The sequence below is a fragment of the Labeo rohita genome, chromosome 13 (genome assembly GCF_022985175.1).
Source record: "Labeo rohita strain BAU-BD-2019 chromosome 13, IGBB_LRoh.1.0, whole genome shotgun sequence".
In the NCBI taxonomy this organism is placed as follows: Eukaryota; Metazoa; Chordata; class Actinopteri; order Cypriniformes; family Cyprinidae; genus Labeo; species Labeo rohita.
Window position 1 is genome coordinate 12,383,008 of NC_066881.1, and position 20,501 is coordinate 12,403,508.

The 20,501-nt window shown below is 36.6% G+C and overlaps 1 protein-coding gene across 1 annotated transcript in view; it reads left to right on the forward strand.

Annotated features, from left to right (window-relative positions):
• Nucleotides 1–20,501, forward strand: part of fgfr3 (fibroblast growth factor receptor 3) — a 51,391-nt gene that overhangs the window by 9,073 nt on the left and 21,817 nt on the right. Inside the window, 3 exon segments of the mRNA XM_051126010.1 lie at nt 8,741–9,007; nt 10,893–10,958; nt 14,087–14,256. Coding sequence (XP_050981967.1) covers nt 8,741–9,007; nt 10,893–10,958; nt 14,087–14,256 — 503 coding nt within the window.

The window sequence follows — 20,501 nt, forward strand, 5'->3', positions numbered from 1 at the left end:
GGGATTTGTTCACCTCATTAATGCTCTTTGAAACTCACTGCAGGTCAGCAGATGAGTTATTAATGAGAAAAGAAACACATTCTCCGAATGCTGTCTGTAACCACCTGTTCACACACATGGGGAGACTTCCTTATGCAAGATACCTGCGTGGTAAAGCACACGCCCGTACACACAGACAGAAGCAGAGGCGTGTGAAGCACGTAGACACTTGCTGGCCTGTCAACTTGTAGGATGGGTGTCTTCAGTGTAATTATCAGTTCCCCTGAAGGACATTACTTACATAAAAGTCGTAAGTTGTGAAACAAACGGCTTGTGTCAGAGTCTAGCAGTTAGTCTAAACTTATTTCACGTTTTCCTTGACCATTCTCATCAGACTCTTTTTATATCTATTAAGTTTTCATATGTTAACTATACAGTTAAGAATTCCCAAATTTTGCGGCGTTCTAAAATGTTTTCTTTAAGAATTAGACTTAGTCTCTAACAATTATAATTAGCTTTATATGAAAACAATAGAAGTCTATGGTAGGTCCTCACTTAGCCAAGTCAACGTGTGCTTGAGTGTGTGTGTTGCTGATTTCCCTCAGCTCCCCTATACCACTTCTGGCAGTCATGAACAGATGGCAGAAGTTATGTGCTGTAAGAAGTCCAACAAACACACACACAGAGACATGTACACTTCTCCTTTACCACCCATGGAATGAACCTCTGCTTTGGCAATATTCCTGGTCCAACACATACCATCCCACACACACATCCACAACAAACCAGTGCTTGATGTGTTGCACAAACAGCAGTCCATCCATCAATCTCCTCTGGATTTTGGTAACATTCAAGCTTTGGCTTAGCATCTTATATATTAGGCTCCTCAGGAACACAGAGTCCTCTATGACGGCTGCTTTCTCTCCCGGGATGCTTATGAATAGTTTATAAAGCATTAATAATGCATTAATGACAGTGTAACAAAGCTTATACCGCACACAGATCAGTTTGTAACCGAAAGTGATCAAATGCTCGGCTTTGTTTAGCACTGTTATAATGTTAGACGAGGACAGCGGGCTGTACAAAATTTTTGTTTTCAGTTATTAGCCATTTATACTGTGTGATAGACTAAACAGTGTGTCACATGTTTAGGGGAATCTGTTTTTGTTTAAAATTTTGAGTTATAAATGGCTTTGCATATTCATGTTAATACACTCACACTGTGTGTGTGTGTGATTTGGGATCTTTCTGAGCAGCTGTTGCCAGTTGCTTCTGGGTATCATTGGCTGGAAGGAAGCAAGGCAGAGGATTAGTACTTTTCCTGCCCAGTAATACCCCATCTCTCTCTGAAAATGTTATGTTTCTATTCAGACTATAAGACGGAGTGGGTAAAGGGGGCAGGGCAGGGGCCATGGAGAGGTGACGTGTTTGTGTGTGTATTTGCTTGATCGCTTGTGTTTCTTTGAGGGTAATTTGAGGTCACAGAGTTGAAAGAGTGACATCTCACTCAGCTCATTTTTTATTCTTTGTGAACTTTGTTCGCAAGACAACTCACTTGGCTTCACAGCACACATTTACATTTGATGCACAACAATTTAGTATAGTGATAGACCCATTTACGTTGGCCAAAATTAAGAATCAGACAATGTTCGGCTATTTTGAGATTAAACTTTATTTAAGGTGTCTTTGTTACAGTGTAATTATACTATTAAGTACTGAGCAATGTTAATTAACAACATGTACTTACATTAGCAATAGGATTAGGGTTAGTTGCTTTTAGCTGTGTATACAATGTATGCGTGGTATCAAATATTAAAGGGTTAGTTAACCCAAAAATTGTGTCTCATTACTCACCCTTTATGTTGTTTCAAACCTGTAAGACCTTCGTTCATCTTCAGAACACAAATTAAGATATTTTTGATCAAATCTGAGGGCTTTCTGACCCTGCATAGACAGCAACGCAACTGACATGTTCAAGGCCCAGAAAGGTAGTAAGGACATCGATAAAATAGTCTTGGGGATCAGTGGTTCAACCAGAATTTTATTAAGCTGCAAGAATACTTTGCACAAAAAGAAAACAAAAATAACGACTTTATTCAACAATTTCTTCTCTTCCACGTCAGTCTTTGACACACGTTTACAAGAGTACACTGTAAAACAAATTCAGTAAAATTTACGGTAAAAAAACGTTTTAAGTTTTACGATTTTAACTTGAATTTACATTTAAATACCGTAATTTTATTAACTGATATAATGGTAATATACCAACCTATTGAAGTACTCTGTTTTGTACCTTTGTAATACTCTGATAACCACCAAAAGCAGGTGATGATGAGAAAGTCACATGATGAACCATCACAAGCAGCATTTATATCTTAACATATATAGAAGATGCACAGTGATAAGAAAAAACTAAGAAACAGTTATTTCAACAAAAAAACAAAATTAAAAAAATGTAACGCGGGGAATTCTGGGAATGTCAGTTTACGGTTATTCACTGTAGATGTTACATTATTTTTTACTTCCAAAAACGGTCTACTACCTTAAAATTACATGCAACGTCCAATACTGTTTCTCACCATATATAGTAGGGGAACTTACTGTTAACCTTATAACAGGCTTTTACTGTAGCATTTTTACAGGTTTTTACTGTTAAATTCACGGTAATTTTTTACAGTGTACCACAGTGTTTGTGTGTAGTGGCATTGAAGACAGAAAATTGTTGAATAGTCATTTATTTTGTTTTTTTTTGCGCACAAAAAGTGTTCTCGTAGCTTCATAACATTACGGTTGAACCACTGATGTCACATGGACTATGTTAACAATGTCCTTACTACCTTTCTGGTCCTTGAACTTGCGTTGTATTGCTGTCTGTGCAGAGTAAGAAAGCTCTCGGATTTCATAAAAAATGTCTTAATTTGTGTTCTGAAGATGAACGGAGGTCTTACAGGTTTGGAACGACATGAGGGTGAGTAATTAATAACAGAATTTTCATTTTGGGGTGAACTATCCCTTTAAATTCAAAAGATGTCACTGAAAATTCAAAATCAGGGTGGGTCCAAATGCAAAAGTACCACTAATTTGAACACTGGGGCGTGTCCTAATAAATGAAACCTTTATTTAAGAGCAAGCCTTAGAATTCACTCCAAATGAAACACTTTCTTATGTTCAAAATACATTTTTAAGAACCCTAATTCTGAGAAAATTACTTAAGAATAGAAACTGGATCTGGATAAAAACGTTTGTTGAAATATCCAAAGAAGTCCTGATGTTACTTTAGATTAAGAGCATGTGTTTGTTCATTTTACAAGCTGCTGCAGTGTGTTTAGAGTGTGTGTTCTGTACAGTGTGTAGGGTTTGAAACTAGGCCAGTTCGTCTATGGAATGACAATTAAGATGGTCCGGTCCCTGATTACAACCTGTGTGTTTCAGTGTTTGTGTGGCTTACTGAGTGTGTCGACATGTGAATGTGTCGGAATACCTTTGAAAGAATGTTTAAGGATGAAGATTGAAAACAAGGTATGTGTATACTTATATATAAATCTGTATAGATGTGTGTGTGCTCAAAGAGTTTGGCTCAGGCTCTGGATGTTCAGTACATCCAGCTTCCGTTACTAATTAGCGCACTGATGCGGGTGGGTTTGTGTGTGTGGATGTGTAGACAAGGCTTTTTGGATGCAGCAGCTTTCTTAAACTTTCCTCAGGGGCACGCCGTCACACACACACACGCCTCAACAGGACAGAATAAAAGAGGTAACAAGCTGCAAACTCTTCTCCGCCCACCTCTCTTTCTGTCGTAATCCTAATCGCCGTTGCGTCTTTCTCTCTTTCTCTCCCGCCAGTCTCATTCAGCCGAGGATCCGGCTCAGAAACGTGAGGGTTTTGCATTCAGCATCTGCGTTTCACTCGTATAGTGGACACAGACTTCAGTTTTAGAAAGATGCTTGAGCGGAAAAGTGCGAGAAGTGTGCGTGAGATTGTGTGCATGAATGTGTGTTGTGTTCTGTCTGAAGGTCAGACGACAGTAGGGGATGTTGACTGAGTGTATCACGCCAAACGGCTGAAAGCAGCGGGAAACGGCAAAAGAGCAGACTGCCACAGCTCAGGTTGGTGTGAGAGTGTGTGTGTGAGAGTAGATAAAGGTGCAGACTAATTACCTGCTATAAATCAGCTACGTGTATTGATTACACTGTGTCACAATAGATCATGTACCTGTGCTTTCAGCCATGACTGTGTGTGTGTGTGTGTAGACTCTCTATCCTCCCCCCTCATTCTCTTGTTTTAACCTGTCGTTTTGTTGCAACACTCAAAACAAGTGGAACCAGAGACTGTTAGTCGTACACACATTTATCACATGCTGTCAGTTGTATGTGTGTGAGTGAATGTTGGAACTAACAGCATAGCGACTCAATACACGTCCCTAAAAACAAGCAAATAAATCAAGAGGCCACATTAACCTCCACCCAACACATGCTTGTGTGTGTGTGTGTGTAAATCATTTCTAAAAATGCAAAACACTTACATATACATTTTAACTACTGTTAAAAAGTTTGGGGGTTTGAAAGAAATTAAATTTCTTTTTTTTATTTTTATTTTTTTACTTTTACTTAGCAAGGATGCATTAAAACTAGGGCTGTCAAACGATTGATCACAATTAATCGCATAGAAAATAAAAGTTTAAGTTTGCCTAATATATGTGTGTGTATTGTGTGTAATTATTATGTATGCATAATTACAAACACATTCATGTATATATTTAAGAAATATTTATATAGTATATGTATTTAGTAAAAATTTTATATAGTTTATATTATATATAAATACAAATATTTTGTACACAACATATTTCTCTTAAATGTATACATTATTTGTGTGTATTTATATATACATAATAATTACACACAATACACACACATATATTAGGCAAACTCAAACTTTTATTTTTTATGCGATTAATCGCGATTAATCACGATTAATCACGATTAATCGTTTGACAGCCCTAATTAAATTGATCAAAAGTCAATTATACTGTTACAAAAGATTTCTGTTTTAAATAAACGCTGTTCTTTTGAATTGTCTGTACACAATTTCAACAAAAATATTAAGCAGCACAACTGTTTTGAACATTGATAATAATAAGAAATTTCTTAAGCAGCAAATCATAATATTAGAATGATTTCTGAAGGATCATGTGACACTGAAGACTGGAGTAATGATGCTAGCGATAACAATATTCTAAAAAAATATATAAAAATATTACCGACTGCAAACGTTTGAACGGAAAATGTACTGTACTGTATATATATATTTTTAGGGCTGTCAAATGATTAATCGTGATTAATCGCATACAAAATAAAAGTTTGAGTTTGCCTAATATATATGTGTGTACTGTTTGTAATTATTATGTATATATAAGTACAAACACATTTGTGTATATATTTAAGAAATATTTACAAGTATATGTATTTATTATAATTTTTGTATAATTTATATTATATTTAAATAAAAATATTTCGTACATAAATAACATAATTCTCTTTAATATATACATTTGTGTGTATTTATATATACACATAATAATTACACACAGTACACACACACATATATTAGGAAAACTAACTTTATTTTGTATGCGATTAATCATTTGACAGTCCTAATATTTTTAATATAATAAATATATTGAACACTAATAGAAATCTAATATGTCCTGATTTAGTCAACTAAATACACACCCTTCATATTAAACACACATACAGTACTTTTAAACTAAACTGCTGTTTTCTGATTACTGCTAAAAATGCCCTTCTCAGACAAACACACACCGAGTGTTGACCTGTTCGTTTCTTTCATAAAAGCAGTCAAATATATTCCAGCAACTGCTGTGTTGCCCATGGCAGCAGGTTTTAAATCACATCTCACATATTACCCTGCACAACTCTGGCAAAACACAAAAAAACCTTTCATCTTTTCCGTATGATCAAAGGAAAACTGTCCTCAATACATGCAAGTGTGTGTGTGTGCTGAATATAAAACAGTGCTTGAATCTACAGTGATTATGAAAATACATGAAGCTGATTATAGAGTGAAAGTATGATTACAGGCTTTGGAGGACGGTAGCGTTGTGGTCACGAAGGTCAGGACTTTGCCAAAGGTTCACATCCGGGATGGTTGACCACTGCTGAAATCTAGTAATCTAGTTTTGCCTTTTGCCAATCAGTGCTGTCATGATGTCATGTCCTGTGGCTCCAGAGTGATTAGTCACATGATATTTACAGCAGATACTTACAGTCACATACCTCAGGCAAGCAACTGCCATTTAAAAGAATGGAAATGCATAGCAGATACATTCTCTGCATTATGAATTTCGGTGACACATGAGGCCTAACAGCGTCAATGGTGTTTTGTGAGTCTTCATAAAAGTCTCACCTGATCTGTGGTCCTCAAGAGGTTTCTATATCAGCCCTGTAAAACCTCAGCGCTCACACTGGCTCTATTCTCCACACACCTCTTGGGAAATATGGGAACACACAGTAGCCATTTATGATATTTATTTATAACCCCTTCCCCCACACACATTAGTGTCTTTCACTGGCCCCAGCATATGTTAGACAAACGCACATACACATCTCACACACTCCCTCTCTTTCACAGGATATAGAATAGACGCGCACACACAGCGGCATTTATTCACTGAAGGAGCCGCCGTCTGATGTCAGCGCTGTGGATTTGAGTGGTATAGAGGGGGGAGAAAGAGGTACAGAAATGAGTGAAAGACAAGATGAAAGGTAGAAAAAGGCAATGGAGAGGCAGATGTGATGGCGTCAGGAGTGAAACACACAAGAAGTGATATGAGAAGTGATCAAAGAGATATTAACACTTCATGTGGCCTTCAGAAAACCTCAGAGTGGTGTTTTTGGACTTTGCACTTAACAGCGTGTGTGTATGCGTTCACATGTAGCAGGCGATCTATAATTCATACACCCGATTCTGTATTCCACTCCAGCTTAGTCTTGTCTGCAAGCCGTCTGCCAGCATACTCCTGACCTCATACACACACACAGACGTAAGCACAACATCTATCAAGTATATCAATGCTTTGTAAGTCTGTCACTGCTCTTCCCAGAGATGAATGTCACTTTGAAAACAAAGAATGAAAGAGTGATAGAGATGCTACAGAAAGAAAACCAGGTTTATTGGAGATGATGGGAAAAAAGAGAGGGGGAAAATGAGGAAACTCTGTCAGGTGGAATATTTATTCTAGCATGTTGAATTTCTGCATCTCAGCAGGGTCTCCATGTCATTCACCGGGATGGTTAATAAACATATTTGTTTATTTTTCCTGGTGTGTGTTTCTGTGATTTTTTTTTTTTTTTAAGATCCGTCTCTGAGCAAGAATGTAGTGATTTTTTTATTATTATTATTTTTTATACTGTAGATCTGTCTGTCATCTCTACTAGATGCAAATGACAACAGTAACTGTGTTAAGTAAGGGTTCCTAGCAATGCAGATGCAATATACAGATGCAAATGTTTGACCAATATGTTAGCACTTTAGATAAGAGGACGCCTTCACTATTAAGAGTTTACACTCAACAAACTCCTAATTTCCTGCATATTGACAGTAAATAGCTGTTATTGTAGATATGTTTGTGCAGAATAAGGCATTAATATTAAGTTCCAAAAGTAGGTTTCATTCGGTCTTGTCATATAAGCGGCACTTATGCACCGTCCCAGTGTCAATTCTTCAGGCATCCCTCCACATTCCCATCTCCTCCTTTATTTTTGTTATTCTCCCTCTAGCTATTACCGCAATGGGGGGGTTGAATTCATAGCTCAAGCCAAGCCTCGGGTTCAACTCGAGCCTTCATTAAAGACAGCAAACCAAGTTTGTTTACCATTAACCATCAAGACTGGATGGGCATGTGAATTTGTGAAATGCGCTAAGTACTTATTAACAGACAATATGCTAGTAATATGCATGCTAATAAGCAACTAGTTAATAGTGAATAGTGATCCCTAATGTAAAGCGTTACCACTGTTGAACATACTTAAAATTATAAAAATCGATTAATCGCAATTAATCGCATCCAAATAAAGGTTTGTGTTTACATAGTATATGTGTGTGTACTGTGTATGTGTATATATATAAATACACACACATATTCAATAAAATCAAAAATGTAGGTGATTTTTCATTTTATGCCAACTTTATAGTGCTGTCAAATCGATTAATAACGATTAATCACATCCAAAATTTAAGTTTGTGTTTACATAGTAAATGTGTGTGTACTGTGTATGTTTATATGTATATATAAATACAGAAACATATACAATGTAAACACTAGATGCAGTTAATCACAATGAATCGATTTTACATTCACCCACATGATTAGAAATTCACCCACATTTTTTATTTTATTGTGAACAATTGGTCAAAGCATATGTTTAATTTTTGACCCTTTTTTAACAAAAATGTTGATCTTCTCTTGATCACTTCTCCGATGACTTTTTTTGATAGTTTCACTCTGATGTCACAATACTGAAGATGCTACTTCCATCTTATCACAACTTAAACATGCATTCTTAATGCTAACAAATCTCATCAAACACGTGTAAATTAAATAAGCTACTTAAAACGTTCACTTGCTAAGCATTTTATCACATCACTTAAAATTTGCATAAATCTAAATTCATTATCAATACTTTAATTCACAGCAGATTGAATTTACTCCATTAATACATATCTCTGTTTTCTCTGTTAGACTGGGTGTCGAGCGAGGTGGAAGTGTTTCTGGAGGATTACGTGGCAGGAGTCGGGGACACCGTGGATCTGTCCTGCACACCGCGCGACTTCCTGGTCCCCATCGTGTGGCAGAAAGACGGCGACGCCGTGTCTCCTAGCAACCGTACGCGGGTGGGGCAAAAAGTGCTCCGTATCATCAATGTCTCCTATGAAGACTCGGGGGTGTATTCCTGCAGACACGCCCACAGCAGCACGCTGCTAAGCAACTACACCGTCAGAGTCACCGGTCAGTCTCTCCGAATAATATTTAAGTAGTGTTGTCGTTCTTTTAGTACAGTAGACTGCGGTGCACAAGCTCGGGCATGCAAAGCATTAATTGGAAACTCGCCAGTCAGACTCAATCCCAACAGGCAAACAGGTCTTGAGACATACTCCCAGCACACACCTACAGGCTGACTTGACGTTTATCGTACACTCACAACTCGAAGGCATAATGTTAAATAGTCTACGTGTTGTTTACTATTCCACATGGACTGAACACGATTGTTTTAGACTGTGACAAGGGCTGTATTCAAATAAAGATGAGGGAATTACAAAAACAGGGCTTCCTTGGGGAGGAAAATGGCATTGCTGACTCTAGGTCTAATGTTAGAAATAAAAAAAACTAATTATGAACATTTTAGAACGGAATCATTTGTTTATTAAAAAACAGTTTAAAAAATAAAAAGTTAATATATGATGTAAAAATCGTTTAATGTTTGTTTAAAGTCAGTAAATAATTCAGAAAAGACATTTAAAACTGCTTTTTGTATTACATTCCAATGTAATGTCTGTGCATGCTAAAAATTTGCCTGATGTGCAGAGTATATACTAAATACTGTAAAAACCAGACATTATATGATGGAATGCCTAGATTTGTTTTTGTGGGCTGTGTGTGTGTGTTTAAACAGTAGTGTGGAGTGATCTTTGGTTTGGTAAACTTAGCGGACACAAGCTGAGCTGCTCATTGACAACTAATTAGAATGTAATTATCTGGAATCACCTCATCATTTAAAGCAGATGGAAAAAGTAAGAGCACGGGGAGAGTTTTTTTTTTTTTTACCGACATGTGTTTGGCATTAGGCCAGGGCAAATCGGCTCTCGCCAGCGTCTGGAGAAAGACAGAAAAAAAGTGAAACGGGCACCAATTATCGCATGCCGATAAAGAGTCCACAAGACAGCAATATCCTGTTCTGCACACTTTAACACAAGACACAGCTACCAGATGCACTGACAGACAGCATCGCAGCTTTAAAAAGATAATTCACACATAAAACCATCATTAATCATCCATATTTCATTCCAAAACCTGTTTGAGTTTCTGTTGTGTGTGAAACATAAAAGAAGATGTTTTACAGAATGTTCAAGCTGCTGTTTTCCATAATGAAAGTCAATGGGGACCAACTTGTGTGCTGTATTCCCAGTCGTAATGAAAATGTTCTTGCGTTTGACCTCATTGTCACTGACGTCTTGACGATTTTTAACTTTTGGGTATACTAATCCTTTAAAAACATGTAAGACCACAGAACAACAACAACCTTTAGAACTCCAAACTTTTTATAAAGACTGTTAAGCCACAAAACATGAAAATATAGTATAAATCTGAAGTAGCCACACACAAAGCTTCAGTGTCCCAGTAACAGCATATCTTTAGCACTAAATAGGCCTAGTGTTGGATTTCACGCTCCGCTGGTATTTTAGGAGTGTGTGCTGTACAGTTTTACCTGTGTAAATGTTCTCAGAGGAGGAGCTGAAGACAGAATAATCTCCTTTTCAGGGTCATAGCGGGTTTTTTCCCCCCTCTGAATGAGTTCATTTAGAAGCAGGATACGAAAGTGTGTGTGTATGTGTGTGTATTTCAGGACATGTGTGTAAAAATACAGCTGTTGTCAGAAATCTCTGAGACGTTTTACTCACTGAATCTTTGCTAACATCTGCCATCCATTAAGCGCTGTGTGTGTCAGTGTTTGAGGGGAGGTGTGTGTGTGTGCAGTAATTGGTTTTGATTTGTTATCAGTTTATTTTCCTCATTCTGCAGATCATATGAATAGGTTCATTGTTCATACAGAAAAGCCACTGTGCTGTGTAGTAATAAGATCGTTTCTCTCTCTCTGTCACTTTGCCTTTCTTAGATTCGCTGTCCTCTGGTGATGATGAGGACTATGATGAAGATGAGGACGATGCAGGTAATGGAAATGGTGTGTTTCACCCTCTTATTTCTCATTTCAGTCCTCTTTTTTGATTGAGATTTTATGAGGTCTCTCTTTTGTGTAATAAATGCATGAGATTGCTGTCTTTTTTAGCTGGGGTTAGGTTGCATCTCATTTCATCAGCTGCTTTTTTCCCCCCACTTGATGCTAAAACGCAAATTCTCAGGAGAGATCGAGACAGAGGAAAGGAAAAGACGAGATATAGTTTAAAGTCGAACGGCATCAACCGAAATGTGACTAAAAAATCCCAAAATATCTTCAACTATGTGTATAACAAGTAAAGACAGAAACCAGAGAAAGATTTTATTTTTAAATGTTGTAGTGTTGGTAAGTTCTCATTTCAGTAACCCGACTGATTTTTTAAAAATGTATTTTAAAAACATTTTAATAAATGTTTGTGCAGGCAAATGTGTCAATATAAGTGAGAGAATCAGAATCACTCGATCTGTCTGTATTTAAAAAAAAAATGTAAATAAAATAGAGAGAAATGAGAACATGTTTATATACAGTTTGTAAATAATAATAATAAAAAAAAGATAAATAATATGGATAGCATAGCCCAGATCTTTGAATTTAATGAGAAATGTTAAATAATTAAATATTAATAATAATAATAATAAAGAAGGAAATAATAAAATACTAATGGAAATCTGAGAACAGTTAGAAACACTAAGGTCTCTTCAGTCGTGTTATTGTTAACTAAATCTATTAACAATAATTTTTGGTAACTAAAATCAAGCTCAAATAAATTATAAATATTAGATAAAAAAACGTAAACTTGAAAAACTAAAACAAAGAAGGCTAAATAATGAAATACTACTACTACTAATAAAAAGGAAATAATGAAAACTGAGAATAGTTTGTAACATTTAGCTGAAACTATTAAAATAATTGAACTAAAATCAAGCTCAAATGAATTATAAATATTAGATGAAATTATAAATTAAATTAAACTTGAAAAACTAAAACAAAAATTGTTAAATAATGAAATACTACTACTACTACTAATAATAATAAAGGAAATAATAATAAAAATAAAAAAAGCAGAACATTTAAAAAAAACACTAAGATCTCTTCAGTCATGTTATTGTTAACTAAAACTATTAACAATAATTTTAGTTAACTAAAATCAAGCTCAAATGAATTACAAATATTAGATGAAAAACTTAAACTTGAAAAACTTAAACAAATGTTGTTAAATAATGAAATACCACTATTACTAATAATAAAAGAAATATTAATGAAATCAAAGAGAACAGTTTGAAACATTAAGATCACTTCAGTCATGTTATTGTTAACTAAAACTATTCAAAATAATTTTTGTCAATTAAAATCAAGCTCAAATGAAATATAAATATTAGATGAAAAACTCAAACTTGAAAAACTAAAAGAAAATTAGAAAATTTGCCATGGTTTTAAAAAATCTTAAATCAAAATGAAAACAAATGAATTCTTATTGAAAATATAATTAAATACTAGATAAATAAACCCTAGATGAGACAGGATTAACACCATTTTTTCCTGAGGGAGAACAATCTGAGATTTTTTCCATTTTATCTTTATTTAATCTCATTGCTTTGTAGGAGAAACAACTGAGAATTGGGAGAGATCTTGTTTGTGATATTTCACAAAGAATGAAAGCAAGAGGGAAGGGAAGGGAAAGCTAATGCATCTGTCTGCTGTGGTGGGATGGAGGTTGGGGGAGGGTCTCAGTGTTGAGGGGAGGGCATAAAACGAGGGATTAGGCAAAAACCAAAACCCCTTTAGAGTTTAATGACCAGTAATCCAGCTCTAATTAAGAAAGAGAGAGAGGGAGAAAGAAAGAGCGGGAGATCAGCACACTGGAGCTAAGAGCTGTGAGGTCTGGGTTCTCTGGAACATTTGAGAAGAGCTGAGGTCGTGTGACATCTGATGACATCATTCTGTAATATCTTAATGATGCAGTGCTAGTTACTGCTCTAAGTTTGGCTGACTGAAGCAAGCTGTGCGTAATATCAGCTGTGTAGAGCTGCGCTCTGCTTTGATGGCTTTTTTTTGGCTGTAGAATAAAAGTAAACGGGAAAAAAAGTTGGGTCACTGTAGATTCGCGGTTCCCACTTCAAAGCTCAAATTGTCTGTATTGAACTCTATAAAATAGCAAACCACATACACACGCACTCACAAACACACATATGGCCAGGTCCGCTGCTGAGTACAGACCCTTGTTGTAGTCCCACTGACCATGTGAAAATATGAGCGTGTGTGTGTCGTTTATGCCAAAGGAAATGCCAGCCTGCCAATCACCCTTTACATTCACAATCTGATAGCATGAGCGAGTAACGCGAGAGAGAATTATATTCAGTCTATTTAATGGGTTTATTGTGTGTGCGCACGTTCACAGATGTGCGCTTGTACGTCTGGAGCGAAATGTGGCGTCTGTGGGTTTAATCGCCAAGTTCGCGGGTTGATCTGATCTGGAGTTAATTGTTTGAGGAGGGATGAAAGTATGTTTACTCAGGCTCTTAAAGACACATACACGCACACAAAGTGCAAGACTCGTCTGAAAATAAAAATAATGACTATTATTTTAGCTAAAAGATGTTACTGTAAGTATTTACGCTCTGATATTTGCCATTAGTTACTAGGGAGCGTAAACACAGACCTGACCGCATGACAGTCAACATTATAAACTTAATTTGTAGGAAGATTAAATGAAGGAAAATTGCTCTGTTATTATAATAGGTTATTATTAGCAATCCGCATTGTGTGTTCATGGCTGTGTGAAGGATTTAACACTGGGAATCTTTCAGAGTTCTGTCTACGAGAGCATAAACGCGCCTCACACTCACGTAAGAGCGTATGTAAGCATGTTTGCTTTTCCAAACAAATTTTAATTCAGTCTGGGAATTAGGCAGCCAGTCTGACGCTGCCACAGAGCGAGAAAGAAAAATCTTTCCATAAACATTCACCCACACGAAGACTCCCAGAGAGGGAACACCCTAACCCCTGAAAAATAGTGCGTTGCATGTCAACATAACACTTATATTTGCACTTATATACTGACCTGTTTTTGTAAACTTGTCATGTTTAGTTTATATATTCAGCAGTATCTGATTTTATTCTCATTTTCCTAACAGAAGCTCCATACTGGACCCGTCCCGACCGGATGGAGAAGAAGCTTTTGGCCGTTCCCGCCGCCAATACAGTGAAGTTCCGCTGTCCCGCTGCCGGCAACCCCGCTCCCACCATCCACTGGCTGAAAAACGGGAAGGAATTCAAGGGAGAGCAGAGAATGGGCGGGATTAAAGTAAGACAATATGAATATCGATTAAGTACACTTGCGTGTGCAAACATGCGATTGCGTGTTTAGGATTACAGATAATAAGAGTCTGCGATTTAGTAATAATTTACACAGATCCCCAACATCTGCTCCTTCAAGAGCGCTCTCTCTCGCTCTGGATTTTATTTGCTTGTGTCTCTGGAGGGTACGTCCACCTGTTGCTGTTCTTCTGAAAGAACAGAAGAACACAAAGTTCTGTGTGGTCTGGTTATTTATGTGTTGCTGCGTTTGTGTGCGGGTGACGTGCTTTGGAGGCCGTCCACTGATTCTGTAGATTATTTTTATTTATTATTGCCATTTTTTTTTAATCTCTCAGGGCTGTTGCTCCTTAATGCTCAATTACTTAACCACCCACAATTTAACCTTTTAACTCTTACCGTAAGTTTACTAAGTTTACTTTAGTATGTGTGACCCTAGACCACAAAACCAGTCATAAGGGTCAATTTTCGAATAAATAAGCTTTCTGCTGATGTGTGGTTTGTTAAGGTAGGACAATATTTGGCCGAGATACAACTATTTGAAAATCTGGAATCTGAGGGTGCAAAAAAAAAAAACCTCAGAAAATCGCCTTTAAAGTTGTCCAAATGAAGTTTTTAGCAATGCATATTACTAATCAAAAATTTCAATTTTCAATATATTTACTGTAGGAAATTTACAAAATATCTTCACGGAACATGATTTTTACTTGATATTCTAATGATTTTTGGCATTAAAGACGATAATTTTGACCCATACAGTGTATTTTTGGTTATTGCTACAAATGTGCTGTGCTACTTAAGACTGGTTTTGTGGTCCAGGGTCACATATTACAATTAAATCCTAATCTAATCATGACAAACTATCCCCTGATTTCACAGACAAGGTTTAAGGCTAGTCCCAGACTAAAATGCATGTTTGAGCTGTCTCAACTGAAAATATCTTGCTCTGACATATTTTTAAATATGTCAGTGTCATTGTTCTGTCTCAAGATGCACACCTGTAATGTTTTCTTTACAGGTGTGCATTTTTATAAAAGCTGCTTAAATATTTGGCCTACTCCTGGCTTAAGCTAAACTATGTCTGTGAAACTGGGCTTAAATATTGTTGGAAAGATCTAAGACTCCTAAATTGATACTGAACCACTGCTTTTTTTGTTACAAAATATGCTGGAACAGTAACAGATTAATTTATGACAAGAGTGCACCTCAAAAATCTACATCATAACAGGAGTTCTGACCTTTGTCACAAAAAGTCTTTTTTCGTTGTTGCATTGCGCTTTATCATCATAAATTATAAATCAATTGAAACCTTAAAACCTCAAAATTCACCCTGTGAAAACCACTTTAAAATTGGACATTGCATTACTATGGAAATTGTGCTTCAAAATCATATTACAAAATGTTTTCGTTCATGAATTATAACAATTTAAGTTTGGAGAGTGCATTTTCAAGTCTGTGTTAAAAAATAGGGGTGGAAGTAAGGAATAGTTCACCCAAAAATAACATTTGTAATCATTTACCATCCTTCCAATCCTGTAGGACTTTTTTTTTTCTTCTGAGGAGCAAAAAGAAGATATTTTAGGAAATGTCAGTGGCCGCCGAAGCTTTTTGGTTCTTTTCTGTTTCACAGAAGAAAGTACGTCATACAGGTTTGGAGCTACATGAGACTTTTTCAGCGAATTACCGCTTTAAATACTACAGCGTTATTGAACAAAATTTTCCTGAAGAGGCACACATTTTCCTCACTGGAAAGGAAAAGTCATGAATTACATCTTCTCTTTAATATCTCAGTTGTTTCTCATAGATATGAAGCCTTGAGATGAAACAGAAAACAAACTGAGACTTTTACTGAGCAAAAGGACACCAGTGATTTTAGATATCATCTTTTGATTTCCGCCTTTCATATCTTTGGAAATTCTGAGCACAGTTTGAGGTCTCATCTAAAGAGGTTCAAGTGAAATCTCAAACTGTGCTCAGATTTGCACAGATATGAAAGGCGGAAATCAAAAGATTTAAATATAAAGTATTACTCAAGTCCTTCTGAGATCAAATATTCTAAGTTTTCTATCCATATTAATTTTGTAGCTCTATATTCTGAATAGTTTGTTTCTGAATTAAAGGGTTAGTTCACCCAAAAATGAATATTCTGTTATTAATTACTTACTCTCATGTTGTTCCGAACCTGTAAGACCTTCATTCATCTTCGGAGCACAAATTAAGATATTTTTGATCAAATTCAGGATTTTGCTGACCCTGCATAGACAGCAACGCAACACGTTCAAGGCCCAGAAAGGTAGTAAGGACATCATTAAAATAGTCCATGTGACATTAGTGGTTCAACCGTAATGTTATGAAGCTATGGTTTTGTGTGCAAAGAAAACAAAAGTAATGATTTTATTCAACAATTTCTTCTCAGAAAGCTCTCTTGATATCTTAATTTGTGTTCTGAAGATGATCAAAGGTCTTACAGATTAGGAACAACATGAGGGATTGAGTGAACTATTCCTTTAAACAGAATTTTAAGAGAAACACCTGTAACAAAGTCAACACAGCATCTTCTGTACGGCTTCTTTTTGCACACACAATCGTGCATTCAGATTCTTTAACACAGCGTTGTATTGCGTTGACCTATATGCATAGAAAATAACCAGTGTCCCCTAAGAGAGACATTTAGAAACAAAACAATGACCTCTCCACCTCTCCATGGCCATAGTGTGACCGGCCCGCCCTTACAAACACACACACCAGGGGTTCGCACTGACCCAGGGTCATCCATTATACCAGACCTGCCCTCAGCATCAGCACAGTCACTGTTGGCATAGAGATGTCTGACAGCATCATAATAGCTTTATTTAACACACACATACACAAGAGCTTGACAGCAACTCACCCTGAACGTCTTCTGTCTCTATTAAGACCAAGGCTAAAAGTCACAGCTCTTATATTTATGCACAAGGATGCGTGACCTCCTTGTGCGTGTGGATATGACAGCCCTGATGACTTGATAACACACTCAACGATGTGTTAAAATGCAGAGCGTCATGCGAAATTAAACATGAGGAGTTCTCTGAGAGATCAGCGTTTTACATCTCTTTTTTGCATTGCACGGGAAACAATAACGCTGTTATTATGTTTCTGTTGGCCCCGGAGCCAATTGTAAGTTCGACTAACTCTCTGGCCGACGGTCAGGGCGCGTTAATTGCTGACTAAATGCGGTAAGATTGCAGAATGAGTTTTAAATGCAAGAAAATGAGTCACATGCCGTACTCTCATTGTTTGAAACGATCCATGGCTTTGTTTAGACAGTTGACTTTCCCACAGCTTTCCCTTCAAATGGCCACACACACTCCTCAGACACTTTCTCTGCCTGACTGGCAAGGTCCTAAGGTCAAAGGTCAGCACTCTATTGAGTCATCAGAAGGGGGAGGTTCCGAGAGGGTGTTGTCGTGGTGATTTAGAGACCTTGATTGGCAGGGGGAGGCGTGGCTTTTGTCATGCTCACATATGGTAGCCGAAGTCGCATTGTTAGAATGCTAATCTGTGGCACTGTGGGTTAGTCACACCTCACGCACACATACACACACTGATGTTTTGTGAAAACGCTGCGTTTCAGTGTATGCGAGTGGCTTGCAACATATTCAACAGCTCAATTGACGAGAGGGCTGAAGAAAGACTGTTACGTCCTCTGAGAGATGACTCAATTTCAGTCGCAGTGCTCTGTGGGACCACCAGTGCTAAATTCTACATGCTTGGAGCATCAGTGAATCTCTAATCCACCGACAAATGTGCCTTTTGTCTGTGGGCAACAGCAGTGTACGTCTTTATTAACTGCTTAGGTGCAATTTGTTATTCATTTATGTGTAAAAAATATGGTTAAAGGTCAGGTGTTTAATAGCGGTGTAACAGTATTATTAATATCATAGTATCATGATAGCAAAACTCAAATCTCGATATCATCGTGGTCACATGATGATATGAAACAATAGAACTTTCAGGCAAAACGTGTAGTTTTTAAAATATATTTAAACTTTTTATTCTAACATAAAAGGAATTAAAGTTGTGTTTAGGGCCATTGTGTTTTGGCACAGTATTTGTCAAAAGAACTAAAATCGAAAGCTTTGTCAAGTCTGTTTTCGCTACGTGTTTCAAAGCGATGTTCAGGCGATCAGCTCATGATCCGGTGTTTTCCACACCTCAGAACAGCTCAGTTCACAGTGAATGCAGTGAACTCGTTTAATGCATGTGCTGTGAGTTTAGCGTGCTTTTGGGAACGCAATAGCCACCATTTATGCTTTATTTTCACGTCAGATGATTACAGCATTTTTAAATTTGTAGTGAGACACATTTTTGTAAGCCTGTTTTCACTGAAGCTGGAGTTTTCCGTCAAAATAAAAGCTTAAGAGTGCAGTATGAATTGCTGACAGCTAGGGGTTTAAATGAGTAACGTTAGTCCAAATTCAAATATTTCTTTCAAGTATAGAAATTAAGAAAGAAGTATTGTAATTTCCCTACTGTAGTGTGTAAAGCAAAAATAATATACATATGAAATATTCATTTTCACTTATTTTACAGTGCAGTCGTTTTACAATGGCTATTACTGTCATAGAAATGACAAAAATATAAAATTGTTGTTGTTATTATTACAGTATATTCTAATTATTTTGGCTTCCTAAAACACCAGTGTGGATGTAATTTAGACTGAGACAGTATACCACAAATAGTCCCCTTTGAAGTTCAGGTACAAGTCAATTTACTGCTTTTTTCTGACTTAAGTTTTCTTAGTTAAGAACATGGGTTGAAGCTCTTAATTTTGAACTCTCAAAGTGCATTAGATAGAATAATTCAACTTTAAAAATGTTTAGTTTTTCCAAGTCTTTATTTGTCTTTTTTTAAAATATCACAGTAAATATCATATCATGGGTTTCATATTAAGATATTCACTATTCTCGTGTAGCCTGATGTCGATAACTAGTGACCACTTCTCTTCATCAATATAAACTGACTGATATAGCCACGTAGTTCATTCTCTACAGCAGACTTTCATATTAGGGTGTGTATGATTATAGACCATCTGTACAATATCGGTGGCTTCTTTTAATGGTAAAAAAAAGTGTTTCCAGTGAGACTACTGTACTACTTTCCATTGAGAAAGAGAAAGAGAAACAGTTTTGTCGTTTTAATGACTCGCCCTGGGGTCAGTTGTTTTTGCTTCCTGTCTCTGTGGGTCAAATTAAACAGCAGCACTATCGGAACAACCTCGCACCATTTTGACACAACCATAAATCCTGAACGTACACGTACAAACACACATACTCAAGAGAGACCTGAGCTTCTTGGCACCTCCCGAGTCCGTAAACTCGCATTATTCTCTGCAGTTCTGTGACAAATCAGTTGAATATACACCGCACTGGTCTTAACTCCTAACCCCGGTCTGACATCAGAGTTAAAGAGGCTTAATATGTTAACAGCGTAATGCTGGGAGGAATTTGAGCAGCGCTTTTCGACTGATTATCGGACCTCTGCTTGGGTCTTTTTTGTGCTGTTTTTTTTCTCTATCTGAATCAGCAGGGTCCAGCACCACATCGTAACACTTTTCAGCTCTTATCTTTTGATGAAGGATGGGATAAATGTACTAACTCTCTCCTCCCATTCCCCTCTGGATAAAGTGCTCGGGGTAGATTGAGGAACAGCTGAGAATTCTTCACAGCATTTTTTTTCAGCAGACACATTGAGATAAATGTCTTACACACACACACACACACAAAATGTCAGTGTCAAGATAGGGTCCTAAATTAACTCTCGATGCCTCATACTCTCACTACACATGGGTAGTTGACATTAAATACTTTTGGGAAGTTAACAAGGCGAATCTAGGATTTCACTGAGAGGGGGGCTGAGCATGAGTTGATGTAGCTTAGAGGAATATTTCTTTTTCTTTAGTCTAAAGTTGCTCAACTGACAATTTAAAAAATAAAAATATAATATAATACCACAAAACCAGTCTTAGGTAGCATGGGTATATTTGTAGCAACAATACATTGTATGGGTCTAAATTATCTTTTTTTTTTTTTTTTTTTGCCAAAAATCATTAGGATATTAAGTTAAAATTGTGTTTCATGAAGACCTTTTTTTTAAATTTCCTACTGTAAATATATCAAAACGTTCTTTTTAATTAGTAATATGCATTGCTAAGAACTTCATATGGACAACTTTAAAGGTGATTTTCTCTTTTTT